This window comes from Vicia villosa, unplaced genomic scaffold (assembly GCF_029867415.1).
Source record: "Vicia villosa cultivar HV-30 ecotype Madison, WI unplaced genomic scaffold, Vvil1.0 ctg.000469F_1_1, whole genome shotgun sequence".
NCBI lineage: Eukaryota > Viridiplantae > Streptophyta > Magnoliopsida > Fabales > Fabaceae > Vicia > Vicia villosa.
Genome location: NW_026705226.1, coordinates 789,203 through 804,022, shown reverse-complemented (window position 1 = coordinate 804,022; position 14,820 = coordinate 789,203). Strand labels below are relative to the sequence as shown.

At 31.5% G+C, this 14,820-nt stretch overlaps 1 protein-coding gene across 2 annotated transcripts; it reads right to left on the bottom strand.

Annotated features, from left to right (window-relative positions):
- Nucleotides 1–587: 587 nt before the first annotated feature.
- Nucleotides 588–12,357, bottom strand: LOC131628628 (uncharacterized). 2 transcript variants are annotated; one of them, XM_058899460.1, is made up of 11 exons: nt 11,644–12,357; nt 11,226–11,490; nt 8,931–9,090; nt 8,016–8,694; nt 7,436–7,865; nt 7,139–7,320; nt 3,416–3,575; nt 3,061–3,288; nt 2,628–2,978; nt 1,306–1,407; nt 588–1,200 (listed from the first exon to the last, which is right to left on the bottom strand). In XM_058899460.1, exons 1-11 carry the CDS (start codon nt 12,138–12,140, stop codon nt 964–966), a joined length of 3,291 nt encoding a protein of 1,096 aa, XP_058755443.1. In that variant the 5' UTR covers nt 12,141–12,357; the 3' UTR covers nt 588–963. The 2 variants fall into 2 exon arrangements, with proteins under 2 accessions (XP_058755443.1, XP_058755442.1); XM_058899459.1 differs by having other exon boundaries at nt 8,016–8,757; nt 11,644–12,354.
- Between the last annotated feature and the right edge of the window lie 2,463 nt (nt 12,358–14,820).

Here is a 14,820-nt window from a genome sequence, read left to right as displayed (position 1 = left end):
ATGTGATTAACTTAACTATGTGCTAATATGAAAGCCCATAAACCAAATTTAAATATTTAAATAGAGTGTACAAGCTGTCCTAAGTTTGGTGTTATTCTCCAATGGTGTGTCCAATAAGAATCTCCCTCATTAATTGTTAATAATTAGGTTTGATGAAAAGGACACCTTTATCTTATGGTAAAAGACACCTAATGCAGCATATGAAACCAATTCAAAAATAAGATAGGATGAAATAAGATAACAACTATCTCATGAACTCACAGCTTAAGACTTTGAAGCCAAGATCACACAAATTTAGTCTTACTAAATCCTACAGCTATTCAGGGTTCTGTTAAAAGTATCTACACTTGATTCTTCAAAACCGAAAATATACATAACCAAAATTTAGTCCATTAAGTAAAATTGGCAACATAGATCAAATTCCACCATAATACTCTATCCAATTCATTAACAAGATCTTTTTTAATAGTAATCATGCATCTCATACTGTCAATTATTTCAACAAAACTGCAAAAACTCCGCATCAATCCATAAAAAAACAACCATGCAAATTTATCAAAAAATTTCAAGAAAAAACACAACCAACAAACCCAAATACATCTTTGCTTGACAGTACAAAAATTATGAAAAATACTGCTATGAAACAGCTTACAGAATGTCTGAACTACATAATTATCTCAACATCCGTTAAAGAGACCTGGCTACAAAGATCTCAATCAAATAACATTAGAGCCGCATAGATCTAACTCTTAAAATTTTACAAACAATACAATACAACTCACTAAAAGACTAAACAATAGTGAGAATAATACAATACAATACAACTCACTAAAAGACTAAACAATAGTGAGAACAATTATTCTTGGGTAAAACTGTAACACACTATTAAAGAATGAAAATCTTTTGTCCTAATAAATATGATTCAACAGGGAGACACTCCAACAATAGCCTGCCTAAATCTCCCTAACATTTTGAACTTGTATGCCTTGTGTGTCCAACCAGCATTTCATGGATTTCTTCGGCAGTAGGTCGGTCATTTGGATTTTCTTCAACACACCTGTGAAACAAATCAACAAGGAACTCCAATGTGTCTGTCTCAGCATCTGATTTTTCAAGCTCTTCACCGGATTGAATCATCGTAGGTTCATTTGTTGAACTTAACGCCTCCAGCTCATCAGTTAGTTGTGGCCGTTTACCCATCTGTATCAATAATAGTTGAAATATTAATTTAAGGGGCTGCAATGAATGAGCATTGCCCGGAGAGTTCAAAAAACAACATACATCTACAAGAAAACGCAACCATACCTGCAGACTATCATGGACGTGTAAATCAGGTACTCCAAAATAAGGAATTTGCAAAGTCAGCATCTCCAGCAGTAAACATCCAAATGACCAAATATCAGCTTCCTGTTGCAAAATGAAGGAGGTAAATTAGACCCGAAGACAAAAAACTATGTCTAGTCACAGCAAACTAGAATTGATTTCACGATATATCTATTCTTATTCAAGGACAATAAGCAAACGTGTGCATAGAACAAGAGTCAAATCAAATTACTTCTTTTCTAGACATGATATCATAAATTCAATTCCAATAAGCAACATGCATACTTATACTTCTAAACAAAACAAAAACAAAAAGGGAGAGATGGAACAGAAAATTTATACTAATTTGGTATGTATAAGACAAAATGGCAAGAAACACACTAAAGATCGTAGTTTTCAAAATTATTGAATTATTATTAAATTTTATTACAAAGTGATTCATAACCTCTTACATATTATGTACAATATGATGTCCAAAATCACACATTCGAAACTATGAAATAGGGAATACACAAATAGAAGAGAAACCAAAGAATATTGAATCTGATCTACCAAATAAGAAATTTGAATAAGCGTGTTATCGATAAATCCATATTATTACATCATATAATAATAAAATCCTTCAAGCATGATTCCCTTAATCTTCCCAGTATAATAGTCCAAAATAAAGCAGAATACTTTTCACAGTATACATCAAATTATACTTCAGTTGTATATGTATGTAAACAAGACTTGTAGTAAAACATATATTATCTCAACATTTATTTCCTGACAAGTCAAAAATATCTTTAAAAACCGCAAGCAAGAAACTCGAACTTCAGCCAAAGAAAGAATAATAAATTACCCAAATAACTATTCAAAAGAGAATAAATTAGTCAAAAGAGAATCATTCCTAATTAGTAATAGCTAGAAAAATGGGCACAAGCTATGTCCAAATGAGTGGAGAATAAATGAAAATGTGGCATAATAGGAACAGTTTACAGGGGAAAAAATAGAAACGAAAGTGTTCAGAGATAAGTGAGAAGATGAATGAAAGAAAGTGAGAGTCCTTATTCTAAAATAAATCTTTCAGGAAAATCACGAGAATTCTCATTATTTTATTAAAATTAGATTCACAAACAGTATCCTCTGATTTCACAGAACTCCAAAATCAAATGACATAAACTATTATTCTTTTGAACATTAGAAGTCAGGTAATTATATAAAACTCCTGATAATACTTATATTTCAGACAGGAAAACGCGAAAACAACACTATCTTAATGCCATGTAAAACAATCAAATAAATGGCTGACAAGTTCTTACCAATCCATAAGTATTTTTTTCATACATAGTCCGCATGACCTCTGGAGCCATCCATCGAGGTGTTCCAACACACACACAAGGGGGAGGTGATCCTACATGAGCAATACAGCATGCATGTAAAGGTGATCTTAGCGGCACTGCACTATCAAAATCACAGAGCTTCACAGTGGGAGTTCCATCATCTCTCTTCCTATCACAATCAAACAGAATGTTTTCGCTTTTTATGTCACGATGAATTATGTGCTTTGAATGCAGCTCCGACAAAGCGCATGAGACATCTTTGGCAATATGCAAGGCTAACTCCACAGGAACATGCTTTTCACCAGCTTTTGACAGCTCTTCTAGATAAGACTGTGAGAAAACGAAGTGTTGAGTTAGTAATACAACCAAAAATATCTTAACAATAACAATGAAATGATAAAGAAAATCCTACTTTTAAGGAGCCTCCTTCCACATATTCCATAAAAATTGCAGATCTCAACACACGATGCTCAGGGTTACCATCAGCTGAGATGGTCCATTTGCAAGATATTTGGTGTCCGTATATTTCCACTATACAGGGGTGTTTGAAAGCACCAAGAATTCTGATTTCTCCCAATGAATTATATTCGAAGTTTTTTATTTTGTCTGCTGAACTATCCTGTACTTCCAAAGTACGCACCTACAACAATACCATGAAAGATATTACATTGCATGATATCCAAAAATCAGAAGATCGGGAATAACAATTAAAATTAAAAAAAAAAAATTTAGAGGACTGTTACTACAATTCATGGATGATTAAATACCTTCACTGCAGCCTCAACTGATCCATACTTGCACCGAACTAATGTAGTTAAAGCTTTTTTCTCAAGTTCATCACAATTAGATAGAGATGGAAAGGAATAATCAGGACTAGGAAGAATGCCAGTTGAAAGAGGAATTTGGGTTCGACGAAGAGGTATGTACCTAGAAATACCAAGTCATCAGACAATTAATAAGCATGCATAATAATTCCACAAAAGCAAGAGTTTTAAATGATTTCCGGGCAGCAGAAAAAAAAATATGCAATGATTGTTAAAGAGATGAAAAAAAAAAAAAAACAGGAGAAATATCACGAAAATATCATTTAGTTGTGGAAAGAAAAGAGGGAGTAGAGAAAAACATTCCCTTCATTGCAGGAAACTAGGTAGGGAGAAATTTTCGGATGAAATAAAAAATATATTCATTACATGAATTCATTTCCTTTCCTCTCATTCCATCCAGCCAAACAAGAGGAAGAAAGCTTTCAAACTTCTTTAAAATTTTCTGCTTATCCAATAAATATATAAATCCATCCGTTCTTCAATTCATTTATCTTCTCTTATCTTAATTCTATCATCTCTTATCTTAATTTTCTTTCAAGTCATTCTTTCTATCATCTCATTTTTCCTCCCCGCCCAATCAAAGCATTGGTGTTGTTGAAGAAATTTCACTTACCACTAAGAACTCTTCTTAATTAAGTTTAAACACCTTACATGCTTTGATTGATAGTTTGGAGAAGCAACTACAACCAAACTTACTCCCGCTAAGTGGAGTCGGCTACATGGATCAAATTACGCCATAATGTTTTATTAAAAACCATGTTTCTTTCCAACTCGTTAATCTAAAGATCTTTCATAATACTTTCTCTTATGGTTTTTCTAGGTCTTCCTCTATCTCTAGCGGTTCAACTATCCTTCATTCGATTTTTGATTTACTCTTCTTACTATAAAATCCACATGTCTTCTTTCTACGTGCCTAAACCACCTAAGCATATTTCCACCATCTTTTCTACTATGGAATCTTTTCTACTATGGATGCTACCCCCAACACTCTCTCTAATATTGTCATTTATAATCTCATCTTGTCTAGTTTTACCACACATCCAATGCAACATCCTTATCTCAGCTACACTAATTTAATTTCGTGTTGGTTCTTTACCACATATGTTAGCTTTGCTATGAATAGTCAATCCCAACCCGGATAAAGGAGATAATTGTGTTAGGCAGTCAACAGCCAACATAAAACTTTGTCGAATCTCTATGACATGGATCAACGACAAAATAACTCCTGGATAAAACATTAAGGTGGTGGAAGTTGATCCATGTAGTGGACCCCCTTAGTGGGATACAGCTTGGATAAGGCTTGGTTGTTGTCGTTGTTGGTTCTTTACCTTCCAACATTCCATCCCGTACAATATCGTTCATCTTACAATTCTCCAATAGAATTTTTCCTTTAATTTGAGTGGTACTTTCGTGTCACATAAAACTCCCGAGGCCATCCTCTATTTCAACCACCCAACTTGGATTCAATGGTGTACATCTCCTTTTATTGCTCCATCATTTAATATTATGGATTCAAGATATTTAAACGATGTAATTTTGATGTATGATCAAATCTCCAACTTTCACATCTAGATAAGAAACACCTCTCCTTTTGTTAAACTTACATTCTATACACTTCGTCTTACTTCTACTTAGTCAAAAGACATGCTTCTAAGGCTTGTCTCCAACATCTCATTTGACACACTTCACTTGATCAACTCTCCACCTTTCACATCTAGATTAGAAACATCACTCCATTTGCTAAACTTACATTCTATACACTTCGTCTTACTTCAACTTAGTCGAAACATATGCTTCTAAGGCTCCTCTCCAACATCTCATTTGACACACTTCACTAGATCAAAATTTTGTATATCCCCCTTGACTCTTCATAACTTTCATCTTTAACACACTTCCACTTGATCCAAGTCTCTTGTCTTTCTTTCACGTCCCTTATCAAACTTATATATAGATTCTCCATCCTTAGTTCCTGTAGATTTGTATAATTCGTCAAAAGCTTGAGTTCTAGTTTCACCCACCATCTTTTTGGTCTCTTTCTTAGTTCTATTATAATATTCCTAAGTTTAGGCAATTTTACACCTAGACCATTCTTTAAAACATTCCTTTTTTATACGAACTTTACTATGAACACTTTCGTTCCACCACCACGATTCTTTACCCCTAGGTCCAAAACTTGATTCTCCCAATATCTCTTTTATTACTTTTCTAATATCTTGTGTCATCTTGTCTCACATATCATTTGCACTTCCTTGTGGCTGCCTAAATCTCCTTCAAAGCTTTTGTGTTGAAAAATCTTTTGTATTTCACCATTCGAATGTCACCACTTAATCCGTTGAGCCCCTTGTAACTTTTATTCGCACTCCTCTTAACTCTTACACCCATAATCAATACTTTATGTTGGGTAGTTAAGTTTTCTCCCGATATAACTTTACGGTCCAAGCAAATCTTTCTATTTGATTTCCTATTAAGAAAAATCTAAGATGGATTTATTCTCTCCACATTTACCTCCCCATGACCATATCTACCCCCATGCACTCCCTAAAAGCCTCTCGATATGCTCCCTACATACCCATTAAGATCCCCTTGAAAAAAAAAATCCCCTTGAAGTATATCTTGAATCCAACCTTGTAATTCCTCCCAAAATTTTACTTTGATATTCCGCTAGGCGCTAACCAATCGTGAAGTGTGTAAGCACTAATGACATTAAAGGTGGTCTTGTTCCACTACTAATTGTTCCACTACAAATTGCAGGGCTATGATCCAATCTCCTATCCTTTATACAACCACAATTAGGAGAAAGCAACACAATATTCAGAGTCACAAATATCTTTTTACCTTAATATATGAAGCTAGATTTTATAAATACTTTTGACTAAATGGGAGCCAAATGTGCCATTGTTGGTTTAGCATCTGCATAAGCAATATTCTTAACATGCTACATTACAATAGGATATGAGATCTAATATTCAAAAACAGATCCAAATTTTTAAATGAGTGATAATTACTTAAAAGTAATAGATGCAGAACTAATAACATGCCATATTCGAACAACAAATCGAGCATAGATAAGTAAACGTCATCAACATACAATCACTATCCAATGATTAAGCAATACTCTTTGCATGAAACCAGATCCTATATTCAAAACCAAATCCAAGTTCTAAAATACCAAATGATTGTTGATTAACTAATTATTAATAATAATAATAATAATAATAATAATAATAATAATAATAATAATAATAATAATAATAATAATAATAATAATAATAATAATAATAATAATAATAATAATAATAGGAACAGAACAGAACTAATAAAAAAATCCATATATCAACACACCAAGATATAAAATCAATATTAAATATGAAACCAATATTTATATGGGTCATGCTAACTTGTGCCCATGTTAAGGAATCTTTTAAGTATAAAAAATGTATTGAAAAAATTAAATTTTAAACTTTTAAAGAAATGAATACTCGTCTTTTAAGATAACATTTATATATTAATTTCCTTAATATGTGCCCTAAGGGCACAAGTTAGCATTTCCCATATTATACAACCAATTCAAAATTAAGCAATATTATATAATATAGCAAGCCAAACGGCCTCTTCACAATAAGAAAAGTAGTAGTACATCCCTTTTTACTAAGAGGCGATAAATACCTGCAGAAATATTCTGGATCTTTCTCTTCTCTAATATCATGAGGTCGGCAAGCATCAACAAGCATTCGAACCCATGTAACACCCTTTTTTATTAGAATGATATTCCAAGCATGTGGTGAAAAATCCAGGTAACCCCTAACAAGCTCACAAGGTATAGGTGGCTCCATGTGATCACATAAATACTATAAACAAAAGATAACTTGCATTAGGTCCTCGCAATAAGAGGCAATAAAAGAAAGATTACATCCTAATATGCATATAAACAAAACTATTTATGAATATAACAACACTGCTCACCTTAAAAAGCAGAGCTCTATGCCTACAAACACCATACTGAACAGAGCCAATCGGAACAATAATTGAGTTTCGCCTTTTTTTAATAGAATCAAGAGATTTTTCAGAGATCCTAGAAAGATTAATATTTCCTATGGCATTCGCAACTGATTCAGTTGCAGCATTTATACTTGTTCTGCTTCCTGCCGAGCATGTACAGACAAAAGGCTTATTATAGTTTGAGCCAGAAACAGACTTGCGTGTCTTTTCTACAATAGCACCTCTATCACTTCCACCAAAATGATCAGATACAAAGAGTGCAAGCAGTGATGCTGTCTGCAAGTTATCAACTTCACCCTGGCTCCCAGGTTTGTTTAAACCATTTAACTGCTTTAAATTAGATACCAATGCCTGAGCTGATAGAATAATGGCATCCAATTCTTCATCCCTTTGTCTGAAACACAATAAAAATAATCCAATCATATTATATAAAAATGTATCACAGAAAAGATACCAATATACTATGACTACTACTATTATTATTAATGTACCTCAAAAAAATCACTAACATATACTAGAAGTACTAGTAGTAGGAATAATATACCTGTCTAACAGAATGACTTCACGAGAAGCAAGACACTGATTTTGCTCGTAACTCTCAAGAGGCATAAACGGCCGATCACGTCCCGCATCATAAAAGCCATCTGATAGATGGTCCTCGGTGCCACAAAATGAAATTTTACTGTATTTGGAAGACAATAATGAGCCATCACTAATAGGTTTTCTAGACTTGCGGGGTTTAGGATTATCAAGATCCCGTTCTGAATGCCTCTTTGATTTAAAACTACACTTCGAAAAAACTGAACAAGATGCTCCATCCTGTTCACTTCGGCCATTGTCTAAGGAGCATGAGGATGCATCTATTTCATCTTTACCTTCCGCAGTGCAGCAATCTTCTTGAGAAAACTGCTTTTCAATAATTTCCTCATCATTGTCAACATTATCAATTAAACTTTCATGCGCTGCTTCTTCGGAGAATATTTTTTTATGATTGTCATCCAAGCTCCCATTGTCAGGTATAGTTTCTGTGCAATTTTCAGAGACAAGAGTATCCAGATTTTCTGGTTCAGAAATTCTGTGGATCTTCTTGCTTAACAATTGGTCATGATCTACACCTTTCCATTTCCTGCTGTTACTCAACCGCTCTTGACGAGCTTTCTGTTCTTGACGGGCTTTCTGATGTTTATAGTGTCGCCGCTTCCACCGTTTACCTGACTTCCAGGCTGAAAAACATCTACTGTTAGATGAGGAGTTTGTTAATATGCTAGATGAGGTGTTATGAGGTCCTGCAAAAGAATTCACAGGAAAGTGAAATTCAATCCCAATTCCCAAACACATGAATTTAATCATCTATAATTTAATCCCAATTCTCTAACACATGAATTTAATCATCTATAATTCAAAAGGGGAGAAGATACACTGAAAAGGAGGAGGAAACAAAAATGAAAAGGCACCTCACCATGAGAAAAGGTTTCCTCATTTTCCTGTAAATTGCTTTCATAGACATCCATTTCAACAGAAGAACTGCTATAATTGTCTTTGCATCTATCTCCATCATTTCCTTCCATATTACAGCATATCCATGAAGGAATTTGAAAAATGCTGGGCAGCTTGTTGTACTTGAAATGTATAAAACAAATGTTACAATTTTAACATATGAAAATCATTGGAAATTTTAATAAAAAATTCAAATAAAAAAATTACGCTGTTAGAACCTAATAACACACAGAAGTAATGTTAAGTATATAAATATATGCACTACCGCAAGCAACCATGATCATTATAGTTTAAACATATCTCACACAGGCAAGCTACATCTACTAAATCAATACCTTGGATGCACAGAGGCACCTCCAATGCGGTCCCTCCATGTGAAACACTGTCAGATGTCAGCAAATTAAATACATATTAAATACACATTCAGGTAAAGGAAACAGGACGCGCGTTGCACATCAGATTCAAGCAAACAAAGTCAGCCATTTGAGAATACACTTCTGTGAATTTTATGGTGTAACTTAGGGGATATTCCACTCAAATCCTAAATTGGTGCCAATCTGTTTGGCTTACTTCTATAGATTTAAGAGACATTGCAACTCAGTTAATCATTTGCACTCGGCTAGAACCTGTTTCGCTAAACTCTTTAATCTGTTTATTTATTGAAAATTTAGAGGGTTAAATTAGGAAAGTCATTATATTATATGTTTTAATGTTTTAATATCTAGGAAAAAATTTTAATGCATGCGTGAAGGGATAGTCATTATATTATGAAGGGATCACCGCGCGGCATTGCACTCAAACCCCAAAATGGTGCCAATCTATTTGGCTTACCACTAATGATTTAGGAGACATTGCAACTCAGTTAATCATTTGCACTCAACTAGAACCTGTTACACTAGACACTTTAATCTGTTAATTTATTGAAAATTTAGAGAGTTAAATAAGGAATGTCATTATATTATATGTTTTAAAATCTAGGAAAATTTCTGAGTGTCTTCGTGAAGTCATTATATTATGAAGGAAATGCCGCGACATTTGCCTACTTCTAGAGGTGTCCGTGTTTCATTATATGTATTTAACAAATGAATTGGATAGGAATGTGTTTTTCATTACACAAATAGTGGAACACAATAAAAAGGTTTCAAGGTGTGTATAATGGAAATAACAAAGAAGGAAGATATCAGAGAAGTAAGAATACTCTCTCACTGCCCTTGACTTTAGTCACCTCTTCATTACCCAAATGATTTGATATTTCCCCCCTCCCCTGATTTCACTTTAAATGATGGCATAATGAATGACTACGTGAACAGTGATTTAGAGCTGTATCAGTTATAAAATGTGGCATACACTATATAACACAAGAACCAGGCTTTTACTTGTCATATTTTATTTGGGTTTGATTTGGTCACCCTTTTAATTTGATATTTTCCCCCACAACACACAGGCATCAATTTCCTTCAATGATGTTGCAATATAAACAGCTTTAGAAACAAATTCATCAGGGTATTCTTTATGCCACAATACTTCAAGAAGTCCATAGCAGTTAAGGGTGATGGTTCTTGGCATACCAAATCTAGATTGGTGTGCAGTTCTTCATTCTTTCTATCTTAATGTTAATTCTTTTTCTCTAAATGGTTCTTGAACTTAATCAAGATATACTTTCCCATTTAGCATTACAACAACATTATGAATGTCTCTCCCTCAACAGAAATAGTTGTTGCTGGTCGAAGTGTTGTTATAGTATGACATGTGGCATAAGAAAGACGGAAAAATTCGTAAATATTTACAATTTAGTTGAGAGAACCAATAGGGAAGAAGCGGCAAAAATATCCTCATAAGCCATCAGCAAACGGACATTAGATCCAGGGGATAAAATGTCACCCCATTTACTTGAACAAGGATGGTGAGTGTTCATTTAAAATGAAACTGCGCTCTAGTTCTCTATGTTCATGTTAAAACAACCTGAACTGATGGATATTAATGCAATTGATATCTAGTCCTCTCTAATTCCCCTCCCTCTTAACGATGAAATTGTAAAAGGGTACAGGTTGTCAATATATACTCCTCATCCTATGATACAAGTGGAAGAGTTTAAGCAACACCAATATATGTATCTTTACATATATCTTATACAAGCATAAAAACCCATAACAAAGCAAACCCAAACAGAAAAAACACTATCTAAAAGAAAGCGAATACTATAAAAAAACATTAATATTGCAGAATTAGCCGGATTTAACAAATCAGAGATAGGTACCTGAAGATTTAAGTTCTGAAGTCTATTCATCGAGCTAAGTTCAAGGGATCCTAACGAAGTCAACCTATTATTTGACAGGTCCAGATTCTCCAGCCTCGATAGTGATGTCATACCCGGCGGTAATTCCACCAACTTATTATTAGCAACTTTCATGGTTATTAATGCTTCCAAAGAAGTAATCTCTGAGGGCAATGTCTTCAATTTATTGAATGAAAGATCAAGATACTCCAAACTCTTTAAGCACCCAATTTCCGGAGGAAGGTATCTACAGTTAAAAACAGGGAACAGTGTAAGACAGTCACTACACACAACAAGCTAGTTCTCCAAGAAAACACATCAGTTACAACAAAATTTAAGTTGAGAAAAGTTAAACATAACATCATACGAGAAGAGACAAAAAAAAAAAAAAAACACAAACCTTATAGAGAAGTGACAAATGCAAAGTTTGGTCAAACACTTGAGAGCAGCAATCTCAGTCAATATAGGAAACGCAGAAGGTCGAGAAGGACCTTTGGAAAGCTCAAGCTCTTTCAAACCCTTCAATTTATGCAACGGCAACCCACCAATTCCAGGAGAAGCTACCTTCATCTGCAACCTCTCCAACCTCGTCATACTACCAAACTCCGGTGCGAACAAGTTAATCTCATTCCCAAAGAATTTCAGCGTCTTCAATCTCACGAGACCACCCACCGACTTCGGAATCAAACTGTAAACATTCTTGTACATGTATAAACTCTCCACGGCATCGTCTTTAGAATTCTCCGGCGCCGGAAACTCCAAGTTCTTCCCTGATACATCGAGAGTCGCGCCGTCTTCGATCCCGGCGGTGGGGTTTGGAGAATCGTTTGTGGTGTTGTCGTCCTCGGGAATATCAGCATCTTCCGACACGGTTTCGTCGGAGTGGAGAAGCTCCATGACTCCGACGATTGAGTTGTGAAGAAAGTTCGAGAATTGGTAATTGGTAATTGAATCAAAAAAATTGAGAAGAAAGGGGGAAAAGAGAAACCCTAGTTTAGAGTGAAAATTGGGACGTAAATCGAGACGTTAAGGTGAACGGCGGGGTTGAAAAGACGATAATAGCCCTCGATTTGGCTGTTATTTACTAGGTTTAAGGTTTTACAGAGATCACGGTCTAAAGTTGAAGGGAACTATGGACTTTTCTTGTAAACCGAAACTTGCGTGTTCTTCACGTGATCTTTGTGTGAAAGCTTGGTCGTAGTCCTAGGTTTTTTTCTCTCATGAAACTTCAATTTTTTTTTCTGTAAATTATCTTTCTCTCCCGTTTATATATTATGAACATTAATTATTTATCAAAGGTTAAAATATATATTCGATATATTTTTCCTATAAATAAATTAATATTAAATTTTGGTCCATAAAAAATTTTTCTTTAATGAATAGTTGTTTTAAAGTTTTTATACAAGCAGTTTTAGTTTCTGCTATTTTTTAAAATTTTGAAAATTATTTAATTATTTTATAATTTTTAAATTTTTAAACAATTTTTTTATACATGTTTAAAATATTTTAAAATATTTATTTTCCAAACTTTAGAATTTTTTTAAATGAGAATAATGAATTTTTCAAATTTCTAAAGATAATAATAAAATTAATGAAAACCTCGACTTAAAAATTAAATTTTGAGTTTCTTTTTATTCAAGAAATTTTTTAAAACGTTATAAACATGTTTGCAAAATAATCATTCAAAAATACACATTGGTTTAACAATAGAGACTAAACTACATGTAATAATTTTATAGATATCAAAACATATCATTTGCTTTTATAGGGATCAAAAATAAAATTTAGTATTTTATAGAGACTAAAAACATATTTAACCCTAAATTATTTATCAAAGGTTAAAATATATATTCGATATCAATATAATATATTCTCTAAATTATCTATATAATATATTCTCTAAAATACCTATTATCATTATAATATATCTTTTACCGTATATTTATGGTTTTCAATTCATCAATATCAATATCTAATATTTATATAATATATATTTTATTCATATATTTGTAATAATTATTTTTTAAATTTTTAATATAAAAAAATTCAAATTTTCACTTAGTGTTCATGGTCGGATCAAAGCTTAAAAGAGCATTATGAAGTCTCAATACTATTACTATGTATTGTATAAACTAGTGGGAAACCCGTGCATCCGCACTGATTCTAGTGTGGATCGCGGATATGTCACCAGTTTGTAAATATCAAGATTAGAAAATATTATTTTTTAAATTTAAACAAATTAAAAAATATTAAAATATTATTGAAAAAAAGAAAAAATATATTGTAAGATAATTGTATAAATTTTAAAAATGTCTATTGTTAAGAAAAACTATAATACACAAAATTTGTAAAAATTCAATTGTGAAAAATAGAAAAAAAATATTTTTTTAAAGTTTAATTGAATTGTAATAATAAAAGAATTTATAAAGTTTAATAAATGAGACAAATAAATATTTAAAACTAAAATTATTAGAAAATAGTAAAAACATATTTTATTTAAAAGTCTAAAAAGATAATTATATAAAAAAATTAAATTTAACGTTGTATTTATTAAAATTTGAACTATGATATAAAATATTTTAAAAAAATGAAAAGTCAATAGTATAACTTATAAGCTTTACTTTTACTAGATTGTTGGCCCGTGCGATGCACGGTTATTTCAAAATTGAAATTTATAATATTAATATTTATTTTATTATAATAATATATTAAATTATTTTATTAAAATATTATTCTGTTATATAAACTTATTTTTTATTTATCATAAAAATTAAAATATTCATAATATTATTAATATAATAACACAAAATTTTAAATAAATCTTTTATTAATATTAAAATTAGTCTTATACTGCCACATATTGTCGAATTAGTAAACTTTTATTAATATAAAATTAGTATAATTTTATTCATAATAATATTAATATAATAACATGTGCGAGTGAGAGAAGTAAAATAATATGAAAATAAATTCACAAAAAAATTAATAATAGGAAAAAAATTCAAAAATCATTCTAATAAAACATGATTATATTTGCACACAATTAGATCATTGACAATTATTTTTTAAATTTTACGTTGTGAATTTATAAATTTCAATTATCACTATTAAAATATCTATTTATTTGTAACTTATCTAAAAGACTTCAATTTATGTTCTTATTTTTTTATCTATTTATTAAATTTTCTTAAATATGAAAATAAGCATATATGAATGGAACATAAATATAATAAATATAATTATAAAATATATGAAATGATAAAAATAATTTAGGCTTATATAGATTGAACTTTAAATAAATTCAAATAAATTTAAAAAATAAAAATTTATATTTATAATTTTAGTTTAATTGTTCAAAAAATTATAAATAAATTTTATATCAAATGTAAATATTTTTACATATTCAAAATGATATTTTAGTCTTATACTAATTCTTTCAATATACACATAAATGAATATTCTATATTACATTTTATTATATTGACTTAATTAAAAAATAATAAAATATTTTTATTGTTAACACATTGCGACGAAAATGATAAAATTTTATAAATAAATATTATCATAAACAATTATC

Bases quoted from the DNA above. Each gene is read 5' to 3' on its own strand.
- LOC131628628 (XM_058899459.1), bottom strand. From the start codon at position 12,140: ATGGAGCTTCTCCACTCCGACGAAACCGTGTCGGAAGATGCTGATATT. The intron at 1,408-2,627 runs GTAAGAACTTGT...ATTTTGCAACAG, and splicing joins AAAAAAATACTTATGGATTG to GAAGCTGATATTTGGTCATT. The intron at 1,201-1,305 runs GTATGGTTGCGT...TTATTGATACAG, and splicing joins ACGTCCATGATAGTCTGCAG to ATGGGTAAACGGCCACAACT.